Source organism: Erpetoichthys calabaricus, chromosome 2 (genome assembly GCF_900747795.2).
Source record: "Erpetoichthys calabaricus chromosome 2, fErpCal1.3, whole genome shotgun sequence".
NCBI lineage: Eukaryota > Metazoa > Chordata > Cladistia > Polypteriformes > Polypteridae > Erpetoichthys > Erpetoichthys calabaricus.
Window position 1 is genome coordinate 43,910,377 of NC_041395.2, and position 27,990 is coordinate 43,938,366.

The 27,990-nt window shown below is 39.6% G+C and overlaps 1 protein-coding gene across 2 annotated transcripts in view; it reads right to left on the reverse strand.

Annotated features, from left to right (window-relative positions):
- Positions 1-27,990, reverse strand: part of LOC114645811 (butyrophilin subfamily 1 member A1-like) — an 84,881-nt gene that overhangs the window by 15,347 nt on the left and 41,544 nt on the right. For both annotated transcript variants that reach the window (XM_028793666.2, XM_028793667.2), the window contains 4 exons: positions 21,922-21,996; positions 19,282-19,311; positions 15,948-15,962; positions 8,315-8,341 (listed from right to left, as the gene is read on the reverse strand). In XM_028793666.2, coding sequence (XP_028649499.1) covers positions 8,315-8,341; positions 15,948-15,962; positions 19,282-19,311; positions 21,922-21,996 — 147 coding nt within the window. The remainder of the gene's footprint in view (positions 1-8,314; positions 8,342-15,947; positions 15,963-19,281; positions 19,312-21,921; positions 21,997-27,990) is intronic.

Consider the following 27,990-nt stretch of genomic DNA (forward strand, 5'->3'; position numbering starts at 1 on the left):
CACTGCTTTCGGCAACATGTTCAATTGTGAGGCGGTATTTTTTTTCATACTGAAAACAAAAGAATGTATGGCCAAAACAGAAATATTCAACTTGCTCTGCATGGATCCACCTTTATTTGAGGACCAGAGGTCAACATGTTTTCTAGTAATGTTAAAATTTATGTCAGGATACACAACACTAAGTAGGTTTTACTAGGGGTAAGAGGAATCATAAAACCCATACCCTCAAAAACAAGATTGAGTTTATTTAAAAACAATATTCAAAAATATTTACAAATCTAAACAAGATGTGAACTCAAAAATGAAAAAAGTGAATGCTAAATGTTCCCTTCAAGAGACAAGACACAAATGAACAAAATCTATATCTGTAAGCCAACAATCAAATCCATAACTAAAGACAAAAGTCCATAAATCAAATAACCAAATCAAAATTTCACAGGTAACACGAAAAAGTCAAGTCCAAGAAAGATAAGCCAAACAACACAAATGAGAGCTAATTCCTCTGCACAAGGCTGGGGCAATTCAGGACACATATAGGCAGTCTGCAGCCATAGCTGCAGAATCAGAGAAAACACAAGAACCTAACCAAAAATATGTATTGAATATACAGTATAACAAGATATTCAGCAAAAAGTTAACAAAATATATAAGAAAAAGAAAACAGAAACAAAAGACGGAACACTGGTTGAACCATAGCAGTTTATATGTAGTAGGATGAAACAACATTTAAGTTACAATTTTGCACTGTTTAATTAGGTTGCTACATTACATTTATTATCCTACTTCAAGGATCCAATGTGAAAATTATTGTGGTTTAGTTTTAAAGACGATATATATTTGACATATGTGAATATTTCAAAGGCTTATGGCAGTAAAAATCAGTATCAATTCTACAGCATTTACTGTAAATGACATACTGCATGTATATTAAATTACCCAAAGAAACTGTAGGCAGTCATTCTCAAATGTGTTAAGGTGGCTGATTAATTTATTCTGAACCTATTTAACCAATTATTAATTAGAGCAAAATACAAAGCCCTTATGATAGGATGCATATTATCCATCCATCCATCCATTATCCAATCTGCTATATCCTAACTCAGGGGTGGGCAAAGTCATTGCTGGAGGGCTGCAGTGGCCGCGGGTTTTTGTTCCAACCCAGTTGCTTACTTAGAAAACAATCCTTGTTAGTGCTTTAACTCTGCCATGTCAAGTCATTCTCATATCCTAGATTTTTTTTTTCCATTCTAAGGATATCATTCAAATACTTTGAAGTGTAAAACGGATGGGTAATTCTCAATCCTTCACTTTTTTCTCTTCTCTTTCCTTCCAAGTATTTAATTAAACCAAATAGTGCACGATAAATACACACAGGTGTAAAGGGTAGCAAGCAAATTGGATAGCTGCTGGTTTCTTTTGTCATTTGCATCTTATCTATACTAATTAATAAAAGGCAAAGCCCTCACTGACTGACTGACTGACTGACTGACTCATCACTAATTGTCCAACTTCCCGTGTAGGTGGAAGGCTAAAATTTGGCAGGCTGATTCCTTACAGCTTACTTACAAAAGTTAGGCAGGTTTCATTTCGAAATTCAACGCGTAATGGTCATAACTGGAACCTCTTTTTTGACAATATACTGTAATGGATGGCAGCTCGATGGCCGTGGGAGGCGGAGTTGAGCGTCACGTCATCACGCCTCCCATGTAATCACGTGAAAAGACTGTGAACGCAGTAGGGAGAAATGAAGGAAGAGCCGCAAACAGCGAAGAACAAAAAATTCATTAAACAATTGAGAAGGGAGCGAAACAATAAGAAGCGAGCGAGTGAAGCATACAAGCATGTTCATAAGGGAAACAAAGCACGGTGTAAAACGTAAGTTTAAATTAAGTTTATAGAAACGCTCCCGCTGCGGATTGCAATAACATATTCGCGAGATAAAAGTTTAATGAGAAGACACGAGGTATAAACGAACCACACGCCGTAGCGCAACGTTAGGGGCAACAGTTTCAACCATTCTATGATCTGCTTCTCGCAACTGAAAGACAGCACATGGCGGATGTTAGCCGACTTGCTGACCACAATGTTAGGGGCTTCAACTTTGGCGCTGACGATAGAGATTCGATTCCCGAGAGGGGATCCAGTGAGTGTGTATGCCTGATGAGCATAGGGGAGAAACACGTGTCGCATACTCTTGGCATTATTTAAAAGTAAACTATTAAAACCATTCTATGATCAGCTTCTGGGAACAGAAAGAGGGCACGTGGCGGATGTAAGGCGACTTCCTGACCAACCACAAGCGTAACCTGGCAGGTAACCACCCATATAGTCAGATTGTGATTCAGAAAACGAATGCCATGAATGTAATTACCACGATCTACATACTGTCAAATAAACGAAACACACGCCGTAGCGCGACAGCTGTGAAAAGCGAGGTTCACAAAAAAACAGATCCTTAACAAATTGTTATTGGTATATTTTCGATCCGTTTAAAAAGGTTTTCTTTTCTTCTTAAAAAATTAAAAGCAGTACTTCGCCGCAACGAAGCGCGAGAATTTGGCTATATATATCTGCTTCTCGTAATTAAAAGAGGGCACGTGGCGGATTTTAGACGACTTCATGACCAAACATAAGTGCAGCTAGGGTTACCACTTTTAATACAAAAAAATAAGGGACGCATACTGCAGCGGGTGCCACATCCCAGTGCCAACACTTTGCAGACTCTACTTAAAAGACCCGCCCTCCTCACTGGACAGTTAAAAAGACCAATCAAACTAACCATGACATCAAGTATTACCCAATCAAAAGTAGGAAAGGAGGCATCTTCATAAAATGCGTGTGGGATGATTTGCATAAGACATAAAAAAGACATGATTTGCATAAAAAAAATGATAAAAAAAATACGGGACAAATCCCGTCCCGTATTGATTCAAAACGGGACGCGCAATTTCATTCTCAAATACGGGACGATTCCGTATTTTAAAGGACGGGTGGCAACCCTACAGTGCCAGGTAACCACCCATACAATCAGATTGTGATTCAGACTAGGAATGCAATGAATGTAATTACCCCGATCTACATACAAGGCGAAAGTCTTGCAACATTCAAAGATGATGGTTTGGGATAAGTACACCATAGAACATAAAAGAGCTTATGAAGCCTTGAACCGAAAAAAGCAAGATCTCAGAGATCGTAAAAAAAATAGGAGGTAATGTCGTTTTACTCGCTGTAGATTTTAGTCAAACATTACCAGTTATTCCACGAGGGAGACCAGCAGATGAACTCAACGCGTGTTTAAAATCCATGCTTCTCCCACGCTCGGTTATATGTCGCGTGTTCTCAGGTAGGTACACCAAAAAATGTATACATTTAAGCATGTAATGGGCAAACAAAAAATGAGGTATACCCGAAGGCACTGCAGTAGTACTTAATGTAACTTTACTTCTTAAATGTTAATGTTTTACTGTTTAATAATTTATACGCTTCTTATATGTTGTTCAAATTCTTTTATCAAAATACCAGTGACAGCGCAATGCACGATAACATGGAGTGAATACACCATACGCATCCGCCCACGGCCGCCCTGGTGTGCGCAGATAGGAGTTGATTCTACAATAAAATAAAATAAAGATAAAAAGAGTAATACAATCATCACCCATAAAGCGGATAGTAGACGTGACGTACTATATGTGTACCACATTTCAAGTCAATAGGTGAAACGGTTTGCGAGCTACAGGTGATTTAAAATCCTGGACAGACAAACAAATAGCCACGGTAGCAAATTACAGAAGAAGATTTTACTGTTTAATAATTTATATTTATATGAAATGTGCTTCTTATATATTACTTCATATTCTCATATGATAATGATGTTAATGTTGTTTATATTGATTTCTATGTTATTGAAACTGCATGTATGTGTGTATATGTATGTATATATATATATATATATCTATATATGTGTGTGTATACATATATATGTGTATATATATATATATATATATATATATATATATATATATATATATATATATATATACAGTGGTGTGAAAAACTATTTGCCCCCTTCCTGATTTCTTATTCTTTTGCATGTTTGTCACACAAAATGTTTCTGATCATCAAACACATTTAACCATTAGTCAAATATAACACAAGTAAACACAAAATGCAGTTTGTAAATGGTGGTTTTTATTATTTAGGAAGAAAAAAAAATCCAAACCTACATGGCCCTGTGTGAAAAAGTAATTGCCCCCTGAACCTAATAACTGGTTGGGCCACCCTTAGCAGCAATAACTGCAATCAAGCGTTTGCAATAACTTGCAATGAGTCTTTTACAGCGCTCTGGAGGAATTTTGGCCCACTCATCTTTGTAAAATTGTTGTAATTCAGCTTTATTTGAGGGTTTTCTAGCATGAACCGCCTTTTTAAGGTCATGCCATAGCATCTCAATTGGATTCAGGTCAGGACTTTGACTAGGCCACTCCAAAGTCTTCATTTTGTTTTTCTTCAGCCATTCAGAGGTGGATTTGCTGGTGTGTTTTGGGTCATTGTCCTGTTGCAGCACCCAAGATCGCTTCAGCTTGAGTTGATGAACAGATGGCCGGACATTCTCCTTCAGGATTTTTTGGTAGACAGTAGAATTCATGCTTCCATCTATCACAGCAAGCCTTCCAGGTCCTGAAGCAGCAAAACAACCCCAGACCATCACACTACCACCACCATATTTTACTGTTGGTATGATGTTCTTTTTCTGAAATGCTGTGTTCCTTTTACGCCAGATGTAACGGGACATTTGCCTTCCAAAAAGTTCAACTTTTGACTCATCAGTCCACAAGGTATTTTCCCAAAAGTCTTGGCAATCATTGAGATGTTTCTTAGCAAAACTGAGACGAGCCCTAATGTTCTTTTTGCTTAACAGTGGTTTGCGTCTTGGAAATCTGCCATGCAGGCCGTTTTTGCCCAGTCTCTTTCTTATGGTGGAGTCGTGAACACTGACCTTAATTGAGGCAAGTGAGGCCTGCAGTTCTTTAGACGTTGTCCTGGGGTCTTTTGTGACCTCTCGGATGAGTCGTCTCTGCGCTCTTGGGGTAATTTTGGTCGGCCGGCCACTCCTGGGAAGGTTCACCACTGTTCCATGTTTTTGCCATTTGTGGATAATGGCTCTCACTGTGGTTTGCTGGAGTCCCAAAGCTTTAGAAATGGCTTTATAACCTTTACCAGACTGATAGATCTCAATTACTTCTGTTCTCATTTGTTCCTGAATTTCTTTGGATCTTGGCATGATGTCTAGCTTTTGAGGTGCTTTTGGTCTACTTCTCTGTGTCAGGCAGCTCCTATTTAAGTGATTTCTTGATTGAAACAGGTGTGGCAGTAATCAGGCCTGGGGGTGGCTACGGAAATTGAACTCAGGTGTGATACACCACAGTTAGGTTATTTTTTAACAAGGGGGCAATTACTTTTTCACACAGGGCCATGTAGGTTTGGATTTTTTTTTCTCCCTAAATAATAAACACCATCATTTAAAAACTGCATTTTGTGTTTACTTGTGTTATATTTGACTAATGGTTAAATGTGTTTGATGATCAGAAACATTTTGTGTGACAAACATACAAAAGAATAAGAGATCAGGAAGGGGGCAAATAGTTTTTCACACCACTGTATATATATATATATATATATATATAATATATGTGTATGTGTGTATATATATATATATATATATATATATATATATATATATATATATATATATATATATATACTAGCAAAATACCCGCGCTTCGCAGAGGAGAAGTGGTGTGTTAAAGAGGTTATGAAAAAGTAAAGGAAACATTTTAAAAATAACGTAACATGATTGTCAATGTAATTGTGTTGTCATTGTTATGAGTGTTGCCGTCATATATATATATACATACACATATATTATATATATATGTATATGTATATGTATATATATATGTATATATGTATATATATGTATATGTATATATATATATGTATATATGTATATGTATATATATATATGTATGTATGTATGTATATATGTATATATATATGTATATATGTATATATATATATATATGTATATATGTATATATATGTGTATATATATATATGTATATATATGTGTATATATATATGTATATATATGTATGTATATATATATATATATATATATATATGTATGTATATATATATATGTATATATATGTATGTATATATATATATATATATATATATGTATGTATATATATATGTATATATATATATATATATATATATATATATGGTTGAAATAGTTTACTGTCAAATAAATGCAAAGAGTACACGACACGTGTTTCGCCCTCATTCTGGGCTCATCAGGTGTACACACTCCACTGCACTCCCTCTCGTGAATCGAACCTCGGACGTCAGCATGTAGATCGGGGTAATTACATATATGTATATATATATATATATATATATATATATATATATATATATATATATATATATATATATATATATATACATGTATATATACATGTATATATATATATATATATATATATATCTATATATATATATAATATATGTGTATGTGTATATGTATATATATATGACAGCAACACTCATAACAATGACAACACAATTACATTGACAATCATGTTACGTTATTTTTAAAATTATTCCTTTACTTTTTCATAACCTCTTTAACACACTACTTCTCCGCTGCGAAGCGTGGGTATTTTGCTAGTTGCTAATAAAGAGCAATTAAAAACCGAGAATGCAGCTGTTTAAGACTTAAATAAGCAATAAGGGTTCAAAATCTTAATGAGGGAGATTAACTAAAATGAAGCAGAAGTGTTTCTAGAGCAATAAGTGCTTCTTATTAAGCAATTGGGTTGGAACAAAAACCTGCAGCCACTGCGGCCCTCCAGGAATGACTTTGCCCACTCCTGTCCTAACTACAGGGTCACGGGGGTCTGCTGGAGCCAATGATGTATATTTTTCATTCTTTTAAACATGGCCATAAAACCACAGTTTTTCTTCAAAAATTGTATAATGACTCCTAAATCTGAGCTTTCTAGTTTTGATTTTTCTACTAAGTGTTATTAACGTTGACTGTTTTTATGATGTTATTATTTTCAAAGTCATTTGTTTACAGTTTCAGCTCCATTTTGCTATATGGAATTTTGTGTTCAGAAATTTTCAAAAGCTTTGAAAATACTTTTGCCAGATGTTTTCATTTAAATAGTGTATCAAAGCACTAAGGAAGCAGATTCTCTTCCCATTTCTTTTTCTTCTCCATTTATCTTTTTCCGCCTGTTAAACTCATCAATTTATTTATTTTTACTAGCTTTAAGTTTTACTTCGTTGGCCACACTCTCTTTCTCAGGGGTGGGGGTTGATTTATTTTCAATCCTATTTTTTGTAAAAATTGATCTATTTGTATGGAATGATTACAGTAAAATCAATAAAATTAAAAAGTAAATAAATAAATAGTGTATCACATATTTGAGGTTGCCATTAGAACTGAAGGGGAAGTGCATTTAAGACAGAAGCCAGGAAGCCCTTTTTCAAAATAAACATTTCAGTAATCTAGAACAAGCCTAAAAAAGCGATCTTAACAACATTTAAAAATGATCTATATGACACATTGGAACAAGTAGTTAAACTAACAGACTTGACTGACTGGGTGGACTTGACTTATTTGTAAAACCTCTTATACGGTTATACCTATTTCTTAGGTACAAAAGCTGGAAAATGGGAAAGCAACAGAACACTGAAAGACAAAAGCCTTGGATGTTAATATATGAACACACAGGAAACATTTGTACACCCTTAAGCAAAAAACAGTATGACCGCGCATTCTGCTAAACATACCTTAGTGCCCTTGCTGTATACTGTAAATATATTTACAGCCAAAAAATAACATACATACACACATAGGTGTCATCTATGGGAGGACAAAGGAGCAACTGTCCTCATAATTCCAGAGCAATGGTAAAGAAAAATCACAGTAGGAAAATGAGCTGAAAAGTCCATACCAGCTGCGTTTGAAGCCATCATACTGCTTGTTAAAATTGCATATATAAAAAAAATGTGGACTACGCAAGTTATACCTGACTTTTGCAAGTGTACAATGGCTACAAAAAAACAAAAAAACTTAAGTATTGAAATGCACACTAGACATTACTGCACACTCTATTTATATAAATAAAAATGTTAAATGTTAAATTGTAAATTCAACCATACAAGTGAAAAGCCTTATAAGCTCAAAAAACCCAGTTATTATTTCAAGATGAAAGAAAATAAAAAATGAAATACTTACTAAGTGACAAGCGTAAGTCTTCATTATCTATAAAAGCAGCAGAAAAAAAACCACAAACATTCAGCAATCTGCATATACAATTCATAATACATTTAAATAATAGTTTACTGTGGCTAAAAAATCATTTTACATATATAGTTCCATTACATATACAGTAAAGGAAATTTAAACCAAATATTTTTAGGCATTTCTAAATAATGCTTAAAATATTTTTAATTTATAAGAAATAACAAACAACAAAGTAATCTCAAGGTGCTTCATTCACAAATCGGCAATAAATAAGATTCAATACAATTGTAAAAATGAAAAATATACATAAAATAAAGATATGAAAATAGCAGCCAAAGTACCAAGCATTGCACAGGTATAAATAACCATAGACACAGTCTCTTGGAAATTTAACATGGCTCAGCACGACCCACAATAAGACATATAGATATACTCTTAGACAAAAGCTTTAAACTAGTGAGACAATGAATTTGTTATTTAAATTATTTGAGAAGAAAAAGTTGAACGTACCTGTGGTCTTCAATGGAATCGTGCATGCTGGCTGGTATAAAACTTTTTACTTGCTAAATTCAACCTCCTATAGCCCCTGTACACTCCTGCTGCCTGATGGGACTGTATGTTTGTTTTTGTTTTTGAGTTTCATCCTCTCATTATAACCTCTCTCCCTGTCACAACATATAGTGTATATCTTACGTTGGATCAGCTGCAATGCACATGCAAACTTTCATGAAAATCAGTTTAGCTGTTTTTGTGTGATTAGTGTACAAACAGACAAGCAAACAGACATTCAAACAATTTTATCTATATATATGAAAAAGTATAAATGAAACATTAAAAGTTTAGAAGTGCATATCAATCATATAAACTTTAAAATGAAAAAGCAGGGTCAATTTTGACACCAAAGCTTGGGACTAGAAAAGATAAGGGAATCGTGTCACCATTCAGAATGACATGGGTAAATCTGCTCTTTGTATCTACTGAGATAACATACAAGACATACTGTACTTAAGATTTTCTTATTTTCAGCAGCTGAAAATTGTCCATCATCCAACTTTTGATATCTTTCAGACACTGAGCAGATTCACAGCGCACAACATTAATACTGGAAAAGTATTCTGCATCTCAAAGAAACAAATTGTTTTACTGACTTAAGATTCTGCCCATGAGAAACAAATTGATGAAAAATATGCTTGACTTGAATATTGAATGAGCGTCTCCCTAGTCCAACATATTCCATCTTTTTACTGAGGTAAGAAGACTGCTGCAAGGAGGAACAGCCATTTCAGTTAAATGCCACGATCAATGGTGTAAAAAGCAGCATTCAGATCTAATAAAGTGAAAAGACTTGAAGATTTCGAATCTGTTTTCATAAGAAAATCATTTACAATTCTGTATAAAGCAGTCTGGGTACTGTAAAATGAACTGAACCAGACTGGAACACTTTATATAACAAATTAAAGTCTAAAAAGATTTGAAACTGCAGCACAACAATCTTTTCAAGCACTTTAGAAATAAAACAGGTGACAAGAAATAACAATAACACTGCATTCATATTCTATTGGGCAAAAGCGAAACAGGAGTTTCTCAGTTGGAAACGTCACATGAGCTCCTAGATAGACAATTAAGAGAAAACAATGCTTTCCAACTTTTAATGTCTCAATTTTTAGAGTGTTCCATTTTTGATTTTTAATAAACTTATAAACTTTTCTGAAAATATTTTCAGTTTGTCCTTATGGGCTATTAAGTGTAGATTGACAGGCAGAAACAGCACATTTATCCTGTTAAAATTAAACCTACAGCACAATAAATAAAGTGTATGGAAAGTGAAGGGGGTCTGGATACTTTCTGAATCCACTGTAAGTTGCCATGAGATATATAGAGACCTTTAACTGTTTCCCATTTCCGAATAAATTTCTAAACTTTCATTCACAGGCAAAATCTGTTAAATACTATACAGTTCTCAAATTCTGATAAACGTTCCATTTTAATAAGGAGAGGGAAAAGATATACACGTACCCTGACATATTTCACATTGCTTTACTTTTGCATTTTATGGACATTAGCAGAGTTTACTTGCACACACTGGTAGATGCATTTTTGTCCTATCAAGACATGAGCAACAAAACAAAACATCTGGAGAAGCTTGTGAACAATGAGATGAATGTGATTGAAACTGAGGTTTCTTGCTTATTTACTCTCTCTTTACTTATAGCAGTCTGAAAATCCAGCATAAATCAGCATTAACGCACTCCTCTCAGCTGCAGTTGGAGCACTTGATTTTAGTAGGACAATGCACAAAAGTTTCATGTTTCATATCAACTATTTGTTTGAATACTTTCTTAAACTAAATAGTGTAAAAACAGAAGCTTTAATTATTTCATCTCCAGGTGTTTTGAAGAAAATGAACAATTTTTCATTAAAACTCATGAGCATATTACAGCTCAGTCTGCACAGGTTAAAAATCTTGGTGTCATTTTAGATCCTAGACTCTCCTTTGAACCACATATTAATATTACCAAGGCAGCCATTTCACATCTTAAGCAAATTTCAAGGTTGTGTCCTTTTCTATCAGATACTACAATGGTGACCCTTACCCATGCTTTTGTCACCTCGCAACTTGATTATTGCAACATGGTGATGTTTGGTATCCCGCCTCAGAGCCTAAACACACTACAGTATGTCCAAAATTCAGCAGCAAGGGTTGTTAAGCATTTAAAACATTGGAAGCATATTACTCCTAAGCTTCAAAAATTACAATGGCTACCAGTCCTTTCACACATTCAATATAAACTTAATTTTTAAGGCTCTTCTATTCTTTTAAGGCTTATCTGTTTTCTTTACTGAACCCATATATTCCATCACACTCATTTCGTTCATCCAATTCTATGCTGCTTACCATCCCACTGTGCAGATTATGTACTATAAATGCTTGAGCTTTTAGTGTGTCAGGCCCATAGTTATGTCAGGCTCTGTGTTTGGTGCTTTGTATTTGTACCTCACTTGCTGTTTTTAAATCTGAACTTGGAAAACATCTTTTTAATAGTGCCTTTTGTTGATTTTGTTAACTATATGTATATATATATATTGGACTGTTTAATGATATGTTCTATAATTTTGTATTGATGTACAGTGTCCTTGGGTATCTTAAAAGGCACTTTTAATTGAAAGTTGTTTTTATTATAATTTTTAATATTTCATATGAAGTATTTTCTTCACTGTTGCATTCTGCAAACAGAAAAGAACCAAAATTCACAAAGTGGACAGAGCATTTGGTGTAGTAATCTCTTCAGTACTGCTAATGTTTGCAGTGCAACATCTAATGGAATATGTTATTTTAATACATGTGCTAATAAAATGCATTGCATTTTCTATTCCAACAGATAACAACATTACCACTTTTGTCTTGATTCCAACAACTATACATAGCGCCACAAAAGAAGTCCTGATACTCGTCGTCAAAGTACTGTATTGACGAAATAAAATATTGCTGTACTGAACAGTACTGAATTTTTTTCTTTATCTTTGATACTCACTAACAACATGTTGCAGTTATTTATATATTTGTAAACAAATATGGTTTGGCACCGGACTTAATTTAAATGTATTTATGAATATGTTAATTATTGCAAGCCTTTGTAATGGAGAATGTGCTATGTACAAATAAATTAAAATACCGTGTACACAGCAATATACAGTACTGTATACATGTAACACTACCGTGAACTATTTTGAAGCAAGCTTAATGATTAAATAACTGAAAAACATGATATTTAACAAATTTTTAGATTAAAATAACTGCAAATTCTTCAAGCTTCTCCTTAAGCTTATGTTACAGGGGCTAAAAATATGTGAACAGTGCAAAACGTGGCACCAAAACTAAACATTTAATCTGTTTGTTTTCTCTGTTGCTCAAATGTCACCAAAGGCTGTGTTACCAAATGCACATTTTCCAGCAATTTTCAGTCGTGGCCTTCACTTAACATAATTTTAGCAAGTCAGAGGTAGTCAGCAGCTCGCTACCGTGAAGCCTGTAGTGTGATGTGACGTGTAGAGCGACTCACTCCAACTAATTTGTGACTTGCTATGATGAAATCAAACAGGTTTGATCTTGTCTATGGTCACAGGGTGGGCTCTGTGAAAGCTGACAACCAATGATCACTCATCTGGAAGTATAATGCATAGAAGGCTGCGATGAGGAATAAGGAACACAGGGCACCTCATAAACAGTTCATCTGTCTGATGTCTCATGTTTTGTGTCCCATGACAGAATGTAAAAAGAGAAAAAAGGGCCGAGATTAATTCTGTGAACTCTGTACAACACTGGCTCCATCAGGCAGCATGTTATTGTCAGCAAAAGGAGGGAACAAGACTGTGCTAGAAGATAATGTGACATGGGCAGTGACTTTCAATCATTTAAACTGACATGGTCCAGCAATGAGGCTGCGGTCAGCAAATCTGACAAACCCCATAACCAAAGGTCGTATATTGTGACATCGACTCAGGCTGCCACAAGAAATGTAAATCTTTCTCTGCCCAGCAGCAAATTTTTAAAAATGGAACCACTCAAACAGTGATTTTATTTGATAGGTAGATTGTGATGAGAAAGAGAGAGAAAAGTGTTAACCAAACAGCTGCAAAAAAAGTAACAGTGTATGGTCAAAAACTACATAAATTTGTTAATATAAAAATGTACTGTACTTTATTTCTTAAAGTATATAATATATTTAGGAGAGCTGCAATTTTTACATTTTTATTCGTGGAAATTTAAAAATGCATGATACATTAAAAATCTAGAGTGCTTGCAATATATAAATTGGTTATAAAAATGCTTCATAGTTAAACCCACATGATGCCTATGACCATCAAGCATACATAGCATAGAAGCAACTTAAAGAGAAAAAAATAAGCAAGCAGCACAGAGCTCCTCCTTCTCCTCAAGAGATGGTAGCCCCATTAAAGACTGTGTGACAGAATAGAGTATGAGATTTTTAATCACTCCCTGATGTGGAATAATAAAGTATTGTGCTACTTTTAAGGCTTTGCTCTAATGCACAAAGGAAACACAACATTTTCCAAGAGCTCAGGCTATATGCTGTAATTATTAAGTCAATTATAAATGATTTATTGAGGTCAGTTATGTAAAATCGACAATTAAGGAAAACTTTCAAAAACACATCCATCCATCCATTTTCTTCCGCTTATCCGAGGTCGGGTCGCGGGGGCAGCAGCTTGAGCAGAGATGCCCAGACTTCCCTCTCCCCGGCCACTTCTTCTAGCTCTTCCGGGAGAATCCCGAGGCGTTCCCAGGCCAGCCAGGAGACATAGTTCCTCCAGCGTGTCCTGGGTCTTCCCCGGGGCCTCCTCCCGGTTGGACGTGCCTGGAACACCTCACCAGGGAGGCGTCCAGGAGGTATCCTAATCAGATGCCCGAGCCACCTCATCTGACTCCTCTCGATGCAGAGGAGCAGCGGCTCTACTCTGAGCCCCTCCTGGATGACTGAGCTTCTCACCCTATCTTTAAGGGAGAGCCCAGACACCCTGCGGAGGAAACTCATTTCAGCCACTTGTATTTGCGATCTCGTTCTTTCGGTCACTACCCACAGCTCATGACCATAGGGGAGGGTAGGAACATAGATCGACTGGTAAATTGACAGCTTTGCCTTACGGCTCAGCTACTTTTTCACCATGACAGACCGATGCAGAGCACGCATCACTGCGGACGCCGCACCAATCCGCCTGTCGATCTGACGCTCCATTCTTCCCTCACTCGTGAACAAGACCCCGAGATACTTGAATTCCTCCACTTGAGGCAGGATCTCGCTCCCAACCCTGAGAGGGCATTCCACCCTTCCGGCTGAGGACCATGGTCTCGGATTTGGAGGTGCTGATTCCCATCCCAGCCGTTTCACACTCAGCTGCGAACCGATCCAGAGAGAGCTGAAGATCACGGCCTGATGAAGCAAACAGGACAACATCATCTGCAAAAAGCAGTGACCCAATCCTGAGTCTACCAAACCGGACCCCCTCAACACCCTGGCTGCGCCTAGAAATTCTGTCCGTAAAAGTTATGAACAGAATCGGTGACAAAGGGCAGCCCTGGCGGAGTCCAACTCTCACTGGAAACGGGTTTGACTTACTGCTGGCAATGCGGACCAAGCTCTGACACTGGTTGTACAGGGACCGAACAGCCCTTATCAGGGGGTCCGGTACCCCATACTCCCGGAGCACCAACCCACAGGATTCCCCGAGGGGCACGGTCAAACGCCTTTTCCAAGTCCACAAAACACATGTAGACTGGTTGGGCGAACTCCCATGCACCCTCCAGGACTCTGCTAAGGGTGTAGAGCTGGTCCACTGTTCCGCGACCAGGACGAAAACCACACTGTTCCTCCTGAATCCGAGGTTCGACTATTCGACGGACCCTCCTCTCCAGAACCCCCGAATAGACTTTTCCAGGGAGGCTGAGGAGTGTGATCCCTCTGTAGTTGGAACACACCCTCCGGTCCCCTTTCTTAAAGAGAGGGACCACCACCCCGGTCTGCCAATCCAGAGGCACTGTCCCTGATGTCCATGCGATGTTGCAGAGACGTGTCAACCAAGACAGCCCTACAACATCCAGAGCCTTGAGGAACTCCGGGCGTATCTCATCCAACCCCGGGGCCCTGCCACCAAGGAGTTTTTTGACCACCTCGGTGACCTCAGTCCCAGAGATGGGGGAGCCCACCTCCTAGTCCCCAGGTTTCTGCTTCCTCATTGGAAGGCATGTTAGTGGGATTGAGGAGGTCTTCGAAGTACTCCCTCTACCGACCCACAACGTCCCGAGTCGAGGTCAGCAGCGCACCATCCCCACCATATACAGTGTTGACACTGCACTGCTTCCCCCTCCTGAGACGCCGGACGGTGAACCAGAATCTCCTCGAAGCCGTCCAAAAGTCGTTCTCCATGGCCTCCCCAAACTCCAAAAAACAAAATTCAAAACAACCTCCTATGATGACTAAAAACTTTGGACGGCATTTTCCCTTGCCCGGATAAGGGTCACCGGGGCCCCCCTCTGGAGCCAGGCCTGGAGATGGGGCTCGATGGCGAGCGCCTGGTGGCCGGACTTGCACCCATGGGGCTCGGCCGGGCACAGCCCGAAGAGGCAACGTGGGTCCCCCTTCCCATGGGCTCACCACCTATGGGAAGGGCCAAGGAGGTCGGGTGCAGTGTGAGTTGGGTGGTGGCCGAAGGCAGGGACCTTGGCGGTCCGATCCTCGGCTACAGAAGCTGGCTCTTCAAAAACACAGTGACAAAAAAATACCACTTTGCCTTTGAGTGTACTTATTTGAATTAATTCTGTTTTTGGAAACAGGACTATTTTTATTAAGAGATTTTTTTATTTTTCAGATTTCATGACATCGTTAAAAATTAGTTGCAATAGTAAGAACCCACAGTGGCAAAAATCTAAAAAACCTCTGACACACACAAGGGAAGGGTATACGAAAAAGTTACTTTAGCAAACACAAAGCGCAAATCATATTACAGAATTTAATGTTGTTGTATTATTTGCATTTAAAGAAAAAAGTTTTAACCACAGTTTATTTAGTATTTCCTAATAATATTAGATAAGAAAAAGATACTTTACCTCTTTTAAACTTAGCTGTAAAGAAAAGGAAAAGTTAAATTAAGTAAACATTTGCATCTGCTACAAAAACATTATTTTTATTTTGATTTAATTATTTTATTTCACTAATACCTGTGCCCTGCTACCTTGAGTAAGTACTGCAACCTTTATTTTAAAATCTATGTGTAAAAGGGAAGGTGTTTGAGGCGTAACTTTAAACTGGTACTGGTCAATTTTTTTGTGACAAAATTTATAGGGTGCATGTACATCTCACTAGTTTGGAACAGTCATCATCTTTGCCCACCCTCTAACACTGCTGTTGCAGCTCCAATCCTCCTTGCCCACTTTCATGTGGCTCCAATGATCTTTTCTGTACCCCATCCACTGCCAGCAGATTCACACCACCCACTTGGGATTAGAGCCAACATTGTCTCACTTTCCACAACAACGATGAGCTAATACAAGCCAATATTCCTCTCCATTTCAAGACCTGCCAGTGGCCATGTACCCAGGCAAAAAGATTTAATGACAGTAGTAGGTTTTGCGTGTTGTGATCATTGTGTGAGTGAGTGAGAGAGATCATCAAACACATATACATACCCCTCTGCACAGCTCTTAGGAGGGCTTCACCCCCTCTCATGGTGGCAATTTCAGAATTTTCATTCCAAAAATTCCATTGTATACATGAAAAGATGGGTGTTTTCAAACTGCCCTTCTCAGAATAATGCCAATCAATTAAAAATTTACAAATAAATCTTATATAATAAATACATGGACTGCAACTACAAATAAAAAAAGACAAAACAACAATCTGTGTAGACTCTCTGGATCAAACTATTATACAGTAAGTTGTTTTTAATCAATAAAAGGAAAAAATGTTAATATTAAAAAAAAGAAAATAAACACTAAAAACTTCTCCAACATTCGATTCCATGACTTTTATGGATCTGTTACTTTCATCCATGCTTGTCCTAACACTTGGGTTTTACCAGTAAAATTAAGATCTGAGTTGTACATAATGTATACCTGTGCTTTTCTGTATTTCTTTCTTTTATCTGATAAATAACTTCCGCCTCTTGAAAAAACAACTGCAATCCAACAGCCATAAAAAAGCTTTTGTTTCTTTTTATCCATCCTGTTAGATTAAGCCATAAGCAAAAATGTAATTCATACAAAGGAATTTTTAATTTGAGCTTGTGCATTTGCAGAAATACCAAGCAAAATTTCTCAATTTCTAAGGATAGATCTACAGAAATCTTTTTAGTTTTGCTATTTGACATTTCTGTCAAGTTTTTAAAGCAAAAGAAGAAACTGACCTATTTTGGAAAGAATTTTTTAAAGCAATGTAAAAGGCTCAGACACAAAGCACAGAATTTGTGGGACCCCAAAACAGCAAAGGTGGGGGCCCCTCCCTGAAAGAGAGTGTTTATAGTACAACTCTTATTTAAAATTCTCATATTTAGCATTTTCTGGTCATGCTGCTGTTGACATCAAAATGCTCTTTTAAGGCTACCTACATACTGTTACTAAAGGTGACTCTATTTTATTACTGGTCAGATTTATTTTGAGACTGATCCAGATCCAATGAGTCTGTCCTGAAAGTGCCCCATATATACAAAATTAACAAAACAATTTTGTCAGACAGATGAAAACCACACTCTGCTTTGCATTGTTTCAGTTCAGGGCATCTGTAAATTTGTAAGCTCATGAAGGCATAGAAGAGAATCAAGAAAGGAAAAAAATAGAGCTGATGGTTTGAGTGATATGGAGGGTTTGGATGCAGAACAATCATTACATGCACAGTGTAAACCCTTTCTGAATGGTTTTGATTCCATATCATTTTTCTGCAATCATACTTGTGTAAAAATCAGATCTGTGTAACATATCAGTGAAAACAATGCGAATACAGCAGCAGTATGAATGAAGTCAGTTTTGATTTAAAAAAAAATTAAATAAAATGTTCTATACAGTGTTATAACAATGATGCAAATTGATTCAGAAAAACAAAGACATTCATTAAAAGGAATAATATGAAATAACAAAAATGACAACAATTTAATTAAAATATTATGTATTTCAACAAATTAAATAGACCAAACTGGATCATAACTATTAATACTAAAAATTATTGCAGCATAAATGTAAATAATATTATATATATAAAAAAGACTAAACACTCCAAATCCAAACCTGTATTAATGGGATCCTGAAAAATCATTGACAATTTCACGCATTTAACAGTATTTTTCGCCTGTCAGACCTTAGAAAAACACTACATGGGTGTTCATAAACATGGATGTACTTCAGATTCATCTGCCCCTTCTCTGAAATCAGTCACTATGAAACAAACATTTCAGGGATCAAATTAAATTAAACATGGCGTGCCTGGCCAACTTTTGCTGTGGCACTAACATACAATAATGAAACACTTTTGAGAACAAAATGTTATTATTAACTCATTTCTATTCAAATACTGCATATTATTTCTACTTGGAGTTTGGTGGCTATCAGGTTGCTTGGCACATCTTTTCCAAATAAGTTCTTAGTCATCTTTAATGGGAAGAGAGGATAATAGTTTTTAGTCATGTTTGTCAAAATGCTTGCTTCGCCTGGGTGAAACATATGTGCCGAGAGTACCATATAAAGTAGGTACACTACCGCCAGCAGACCTTGGGTATACAACAATTCAGAGGGAGAATCTGAGTGACAGTTATCAACTAAACTAAGTTTAGGCTTAGCTAGTGAAAATAAATAAGGTAATAGAGGACTAAGAGGTAAAACACTGAAAAGTAGAAGATCTGAAAAACATTAACTGGTTCAGTGAATCTAAGCTCCTATTAATTCATGTAATGTGAAAACTAGGATATGCCAAAAACCACAAATTTATGACTCCATGCTGATGGGTGTCAATAACATGGGTTGGTGGTAGTTATTGAAGTTCAATGATGTAGGGTATGTTTTAGTAGAGTGCATAACAGCCCCTCTTCACACTTGCTAACCAGTGACCTTTCATTTCTGCGGTGTTCCAATAAGCAATTGGGAATTTCAGTTGAATAATGCTCTATGCCACAAAATTACTAAAGTCCTGTGGTAGTTCCAGGAGCATAACAATATATTCAGTCACTGGCTCCAAATGTCAAAAATCAGTGGAATGAGGTAGAACAAGTTTGATCAAGCACTAGAACAAAAAGTGACACATTTTCAACAACATCTTGAGTGTATGCCAAAGAAAAATATATTATTATCAGAGGGGAAATGAAGGACAAACCTTGGGTACAGTAATTATTCCTAACAATATGCAAAGACCATACCAATGTCAGTGCCAAAAATTAACACATGTAAAAATAAGACTTACCTTTTTCTTTTCGAAACTTTATCAACAACCCTAGAACATATGAAACAAGCATCACTTTTTGTACTGTCTAAAATTGCAAACTCTAATCAAAAGGTCATGGTCATTACATCACCATTTTAAAATTCAATTAAAGTACAGACTTATTGCACTCCTGCCACTGCCTAATATTGCCTCCCAATGCTTCTTGATGGAATTTTCTTTCAATTAAGCTACAGTGGAACCTCGGTTCACGAACGTCTCAGTACACGTACAACTCGGGTTTACGACCAAAAAGTTTGCCAAACTTTTGCCTCGGTTCACGACCACACACTCGGTGTATACAAACAAGCCAGGTTCCCTTTCGGTTTGTTCATGTTCAGTCTCTCCCTGTGCATGTCCTGTGCAGCGAGCAAGAGAGAGAGAGAGAGAGAGCGAGAGAGTGTGACACACACACACACACACAAACACAGAGGCAGCGCGAGAGACAGAGGCACACACACAGGCAGCGTGAGACAGAGAGCCGTGCACACACACACAGGAGCACGCGCGAGAGAGGCGCGCACACACACACAGGAGCGCTCTAGAGAGACACACTGTGAGCTGCGAAGCTGATCGCACTCCCAGAGAATACAGACGCCCTTGGGAAAACCCCTAAGAAACATGGACAGACTACCTTCACATTCCTCCTTTCCCTTCTGACCGGCTCTGTCGCGTAATATGCCTCTCGCGCAGTGCTCCACCTTCTTAAAAAGCCTGCACGGGCTTCTTTCAGTTTGTTAAATTGGTTGCTTGCTACTCCTTCTTTCTCTCTCAGACAATCTCTGCTCCTGGCGGAGCTGTCATCTCTGACTTGTCATGGAGCACGTTTAAACTGTTGAAAAGAGACAAATGTTTGTTTGCAGTGCTTTGAATAAAGTTCCTTTTTTTCTACAACCTCCTGTGTCTCTGTGCAAATCTGTGACCCAAGCGTGACAACACACACAGGCGCTCCAGGCTCGCAAAAGAGAGACGCACGCACACACACACAGGCGGGGGAGAGAGAGGCGCGTGCACACACACAGGAGCACGCTAGAGAGACACACAGGCGCTCCAGGCTTGCAAAAGAGAGAAGCACACACACACACACAGGCACGGGAGATAGAGGGGCACGCGCACACACACAGCAGCGTGCTAGAGAGACACACACACAGGCACTCCAGGCTCGCAAAAGAGAGAGGCAGGCACACACACACACAGGCGGGGGAGAGAGAGGCGTGCACACACTCAGGAGCGGGCTACAGAGACACACACAGGCGCTCCAGGCTGCAAAAGAGAGACGCAGGCACACACACACACAGGCGGGGGAGAGAGCGAGATAGAGAGCAAGCAAGGGACACATAAGGTAGAGAAGGCTTGTTTTTGTTTTCAGTTCTATTTACAGTGATCGGTTCGTAGCCTGCATTGTTGCAATGTTACTTTTCTTGGTGGTTTATTAAATTACGGATTTTTCAAATGTTCATTTTTTTTCCCCTGTGCTTAAAAGTCATTAAAAAAGTGTTTTTAGTGAGCGGTTCCTAGCACTATATCGCGAACTATTGCAGTGTTAGTTTTCTCTGTTGTTCAAGGTTTTCTCAGTGTTATTCAATGTTTTTACATTTAGTTTACCATTACGCTGTGCATTCTATGGTATAATTAACTATATTTGTGCTTAAAAACTAAAATATATATATATTTACATACAGTTCGTACGGTCTGGAACGGATTAATTGTATTTACATACAATCCTATGGGAGAAATTGCTTCGGTTCACGACCAACTCGGTTTACGGCCAGAGTTTTGGAACGAATTATGGTCGTGAACCGAGGTTCCACTGTATCTTTTTTAAACTGTAAATAAATGGGCAATCCTTTCAATTAATCAATTTCTTGACTCTGCTGTACATCTTGCTAACTTTAAATATAGTTAGTATGAGCTCTTTAAGTATGAATAAATTATGAGAAACATCTCTGCTGTGATCATGCTAATTGCTCTTGAAATATGCTTTGTGAATGTGGTGACAATGAAAGGTGCTATACAATATAAAATAAAGGCTGAGTGCCTTAAAATGTTTTTTGTGATTAACATACTGTATGTGGACATATTAAGATTTGAACTATGTTTATACAGTATCTATAGATAAAGGTGATATAACAAACATCATGCCATGTTTACATTTTGTAGTTGATTGTATAATTTAAATAAGCATAGATGCAATTTTGCATGTGGAAAAAGATAGTACACCCCTATATTTATCACTCACTCAAATACCTCAGATTAGAGTCAGATGCCCAAGATCATCTGCAAATGATTAGAACATCATTACAGAGGATCTTGCATTTGTTTGGTCTGTAATTTAAAGTTTAATGAATGAGGTTTAAATTACAGACCAAACAAATGCAAGATCCTCTGTAATGATGTTAGTTTACACTATCATGCAAAATAAAGCATGTATGTAAATGGATTAGGTAAGACACTGCTTTCAGAAAAGTACAGAAAGTACAGATCTTTCACTGGAACTATAAAGCTCAGACTGCTTCACAATACTGTATGTCTAGCAGTTTCCAACTGTTAACACACAATAAGTATATTCTGTAACATTTTTATGAAAAAAAAAATGTAAAATGCTCTGAACGAGTTACTTACAAATTATAAAGATGAAAAAAACAAGTAGCAGAGTCAGTAAAATGATTGTGGCAGTCATCCAGATATTTTTCTCATCTGTAGGGAAAAAATATACAGTAACAAAGTCAGGAGGTTATACCTATGTGAGTAAGCACTACTATATTGTATTCCAAGTATCAAGTCCAAGCTTAACTGTTTAACTGACACTGAGAGGCAAAGTTTTACATAAAAAATATTCTCAAATCCACTTTTTTCAGTTAAGGTTCAAGGGGGCAGAGCCTATCAAGGGATCATCCGACACAAGGCAGGAACCACCCTGGTCAGAGCACCAATACATTGCAGGAACTGTATATACACAAAGACATATGAGATCAGTTTAGAGTAAATAATAACATCAACACACATCTTTTCAGGATGTGGGAGCAAAACCTGAAGAAACCCACAGAGACAACAACTGGGTTTATGATATGAAACCAGGAAAGTTGAACCATAAGGAAGCAGCTCAGGGCTCATCACTGTACCACCATGTCTTTCCAAATTAATTCTTTCATAATAATATATTCTAGGTTTGTAGGGTCATTATTATCATCCATATTACTAACCGAGAATGGTAAACCGGATATGGATGCAGGAACATGCCCGTGGACGCAGGAGACATAGTGTGCAGGCGCCAACAGTCACGGCTCAAACTCATAAACAAAACAGCGCGATCCACCCAGAACACAGGAGTAATGGCTCAAAAACAACACAGCTCAACTAATGCGCGATCCACCGAGAATGAAGGAGTTACGGCTCAAAAACGAAACGGCTCCACTAACAGAAATAAGAAATGAGGCAACGCGCCCATAGCACGCAAAAAAGAGGAATCGGACCCATGCCGCAGAGTGAAACGGGACAGACTACAGAGTCCACAAAGGGTCACACATCAAGCCCGAGATTACGGCTCAAAAACGAAAGAGCTCCACTAACAGAAATAAGAAATGAGGCAACGCGCCCATTAGGCAACGACACCACCACACAAAACACAGGAGTCAGCTCCCCGACCCAGAGTGAAACGGGACAGAGTACGGACTCCACAAAGGTTGACAAATCAAGCCCGAGATAGTATGGAAAGCGAATTGCAGTACGGAAATGAAACGGGACAGACTACGGACTCCACAAAGGTTCACAAATGAAGCCCGAGATAGTACGGAAAGCGAATTGCAGTATGGAAATCGGCAGATACTACGAAAGGCGCATTCACCTACAACGCGCAACTGAAATAAACGTCCACACTACACAGCAGAATCCACGCACTTCTAAAAAACCGCATGCAAACACCCGACATCATACAGAAACCCCACAAATACGGACAAAACAACATATTTGAATCACATTATCCCCGCCCCAGAGTGAAATGGGACAGACTACGGAGTCCACAAAGGTTCACAAATCAAACCCGAGATAGTATGGAAAGCGAATTGTAGTACGGAAATCGCCAGATACTACGAAAGCCGTATTCGCCTACAACGCACAACTGAAATGAACGTCCACACTACACAGCAGAATCCACGCACTTCTAAAAAACCGCAAGCAAACACCCGACATCATACAGAAACCCCACAAATAAGGACAAAACAACATATTTGAATCACATTACAGTAATACAACATTAACAGTACAACCACAGATAACACAGGCGCAACACCTGATGGGTAATAAGAATAAACGAACGATCCGTATTAAACGTATGTCAAACTCACACGTACAAACTATACAGCATAGGTGAATCTCATTACAGTGATGCATTATTAACAGTACAGCCACAGAAAACGCTCCATATTAACAGTAAGTGCAATCATCCATATTACTTACCCATATTACTAACGGTAAACAGCAGGCACGGGTTAAAAACGCCGGGGGTAGGCAAAAGACAGAGTAGAAAACAAAGTAAAACGTCATAAAGAGGTTATAATGCAAGGAGGCCAAACACATGCAGAGCAGGTTACAGACAATGAAAACTGGAATTCAAAAGACTCAAAAAAAACGTAGGCACGAAACACATTCAGAGCAAGATACAGAATATGAAAGCAGAAAAAAACGAGTGTCAAAAAAAGAAAGTAAACATTGCATTAGCGCAAAAAAAGAGAAATTATTACTCTGATAAATAACTAAAAGGCGAATAGTGATCGAATATATGGACACAGGTGATATGTCAGAAGTATGTAAATATTGTAAGGCTGTTTTACCTCACATGCATTTATTGCTTACTTTCCAAACAAAATTATAAAAAAAAAATTATTAACTGCTGATGATGTAGATCGCTTTGTCTGTGCTGAAATTCCAAAACCTATCCTGAATTATGGTACAAAGTCATTAAACACATGTCTCACGGACCTCATTTAAAGGATTCAGCACATTGGGACTCGAAGGATTCCAAATATTGCTTTTACATAAGTTCTGAAATAAAAGTGAAATTAATGAAATAGCAACAATCTTAAAAGTGTGTATCCGGAAAACCAAACACAGGGGGTTGGCGAGCGAAGCGAGCAGGGGGCAAAGCCCCCTAGTGTGTACAGAGTGCAGTGAAACTCTTACTGCATGGACTAATCTACATCACTACTGTCCGGTGCCATGATAAACAAGTATAACTACTTTGTCTGAAAGCTTCTGTATTCCTTACCTGAAGTAATATTAAGAGCTTTCAGAACATCATTTTATATACCTATGCGTTGTCACACACATGCGCATGGGAGGTAGCTAAAGGGCTTGAGTAAGGGCAGTTCCAAGACATACCGGGATGTGGCAGAGTGCACTGACTCTTCTTCTCCCTTGCCTACAGACTATTCACGAGAGATCCCGCCTGGTCCTCTTGACGTCACTTCCGGGACCGAACCAATGGAAGGAGACCTTGCCGGCTCTGGCCCCTGTGATGTCACATCCGGGCTCGCACCAATGACAGAAGACCTTCATGAGCCCGACCCCTTTGACTTCACTTCCTGTTTTCCCCTTTAAAAGCCTCCACCTTTTCCCTGTTCCCTCAGTTCTGTTTGGACAGTTTGTGCATATCAGTGCTGTATTATTTTTGAAAAGCAACTTTGCAGCCAGGAAGCCAAATTATACGGGTGGCTGCCCCAAACCTTTATATGACTCTGTCTCGAGTTTGTGACATTGGCGTAGTCGGCAGGATGGAGAAGTCCCAGAAGAGAAGGGGACAGGACCTGCAATGCTCCCAGGTGGGAGAGTACCGGGGCCGAGTGTTCAGGTGGGGAGGGTGTCCCGTGGTTCGGCGAGACCTGGTGCAAGCCGCTCCCGGTACACTTAACTAGGCAACCTGGAAAGGCCAGGGAATGTGCGGGAGGGGCTCACAGAATTGGGCTACCCTGGTGGGGGAAGGCAAATGGGGCTTACTATGTTCTCTCAGAGGAGAGTGTCCGCACCCCTCTGAGACCAGAACCCCGATTTCCACCTAGGGGTGCCCCAGACTGGCAGGTGAGTAAAATGAAAAACTGGAGGTTGGACCCAGAGCGGCCGATCCTCAAACAAGCCTGGTCCTTATGGGCAAGGGTAGGGCGGTGGTTACGGCCAAATGAAAATAAGTCCTCCCAGATAATAGAGCAGGTAGTCTGCTATCTGCTCCTGAAAGCGCTTCCCCGTGGCTTCACCCAGCCGGTCTGGGGTAAGCAGTTTAAGAACTTAGCAGAGCTCATAGAGCTTCTGGAGACACAAAGGGCGGCCTCACAATCTGAGGGAGCAGAACCGTCCCTTTGTCGAACTCAGCCGGAGTACATCCCAAGACCTAGCCCCCCCCTGTACAACCCGGAGCTTGTATTGGCGTCCCCGGAGCCGCAGGCGCGCAAGCTGCTTGGACGCAAGGAAGAATGCGGGTGGAGGGCAAGGAAGGGTTGGTGTGCGCTGGCTAATCCGTTGGCTGTCCCACATACTGGCGTGGTGATCGTCAACGGACACAAGACCACAGCCTTATTCGATTCCGGTAGCAACACTACCGTTGTGCTTGTGCTACGGCAACAGTGGTTAAAATTTAAGACTGGTATAACCTGTGTCCACAGAGAAATCGCTGGTACAGGTCCGCCGCTTGTGTCATCAGTTACGGGGGATTGGTACAAAAACTAACCGTGGCCATCCTTCCGAATCCCCCACACCCCGTGATACTTGGGCAGGACTGGTCTAATATTAAAAGCGGTGACACACATACCACTCCTGGGGTTAACTTGGGCCTAGTTATGGACGGGGATGAGCCGTCTCAAGCTGCCTCCACGCCGTGTAATCAGCCAGCAGAGAGAGACGAAGCGGCCGCCCTGAGTGACGTGGCGACTCCTGGACCGTCGCGTGCCAACACGTGATCCACCAGCACCGCGGCAGAACAGGAGGCAACCATGCCCCTTGAGGTCGACGCCGACCCTCTCTCCCTTTTGCGATTTCAACTTAGAGAGACGCTGGCTTCATTTTAAAAAGGAGCAGTGGAGTGACGATTCCCTGAAGTTTGCCAAAAATGCAGTGGTCCTAGTCAACGGCCAGCGCACTAACCAGCCACAGGGTCCTCACTTTGTGATGGAAAATGACCTTCTCTACCGTGCAGCTGAGCATGACGGGCAGGAGAGAAGGCTACTGCTAATCCCGAGGACCTTCCGGCAGCAGGTCTGTGAGTTAGCACACGCCCACCTCCTAGGTGCACCGAGAAAAACCTGGAGTGGATCAAGCTCCGCTTCTACTGGCCGGGAATCAATGAGGAGGTTCGTCGCTTTTGCACTTCCTGCCCGGAGTGTCAACAGCGACAAATTCCTAGGAGGGACCGTGCTCCTCTTGTTCCTATCCCCCTGATTGATATTCCCTTCCACAGAATTGGGGTCGATTTAGTCGGCCCTCTAGAGCCCTCAGCCCGAGGACACAAGTACATTTTGGTCCTCGTGGATTATGCTACCAAATACCCCGAAGCTGTTCCATTGCGCTCAGCCACTTCCAAAGCCATCGCATGGGAATTACTAGGGGTCTTTGCGCGTGTGGGCATCCCCAAGGAAGTCTTGACGGACCAGGGGATGCCTTTTACCTTGGAGACATTCAAGGAGACTGCCAAGTTACTGAAATTAAAGCATTTAAAGACCGCGGTGTATCACCCTCAAACTGATGGTTTGGTAGAGAGGTTCAATCAGATTCTCAAACAAATGCTGCGTAAGGTGCTCAGCGAGGATGGAAGGAACTGGGATCAGCTCCTCCCCCTCGTCCTTTTTGCCTATCGGGAAGTCCCACAAGCCTCCACGGGGTTCTCCCCTTTTGAATTACTGTATGGGCATATTAGATATCTTAAAAGAAGGATGGGAAGAGGCGGCTCTTCCCTCTACAAATATATTGGAATATACTGTATCGCGCAATTACGCGATAGATTTGGTAAGATTCTGCCCCTCCTTAAAAGTCACATGGAAGAGCCTCAAGCAGCACAGGTTCGTTATTACAACCGTGGCACTGCTCTACGGGAGTTCCGCCCGGGAGATCGTGTCATGGTCCTAGTGTCTACCTCCCACTCTAAGTTGCTTGCCCATTGGCAAGGCCCATACGAAGTTAAGGAGAGGAAAGGACTCGTCGACTATTTGGTGCGTCTACCCAATTGTTGGCCGAGGGAGCGGGTTTATCATGGTAACCGGCTGAAACCATGGAAGGACAGGGATCCCGATTCCTCCTCCGGTCAGCCCCACTCACTCTTTGCTCACACAGCTAGCCTTAACTTCGGTGCGGATTTAAGTCCCAGACAACGACAGGAGCTGGAAACAGTTATCCTGTCTGTCCGGGAGGTAGTGAGTGAAAACCCCGGACGGACCTCTCTGATTGAGCATGACATTGTGACAGATCCCAGGGTTATAGTCCGAGAACGTCCGTATCGTCTTCCTGAGGTAAAAAGGGCTGAAGTGGAGCTTGAGATCAAATGTATGCTGGAACTAGGTGTAATTGAGGAAAGTCATAGTCCCTGGTCCAGCCCAATTGTGTTGGTCACTAAGCCTGACGGGAGTTGGAGGTTTTGCAATGACTTCCGTCGACTTAATCAAGTCTCCCAATTTGATGCTTATCCAATGCCACGAGTGGACGACCTCCTCGAGA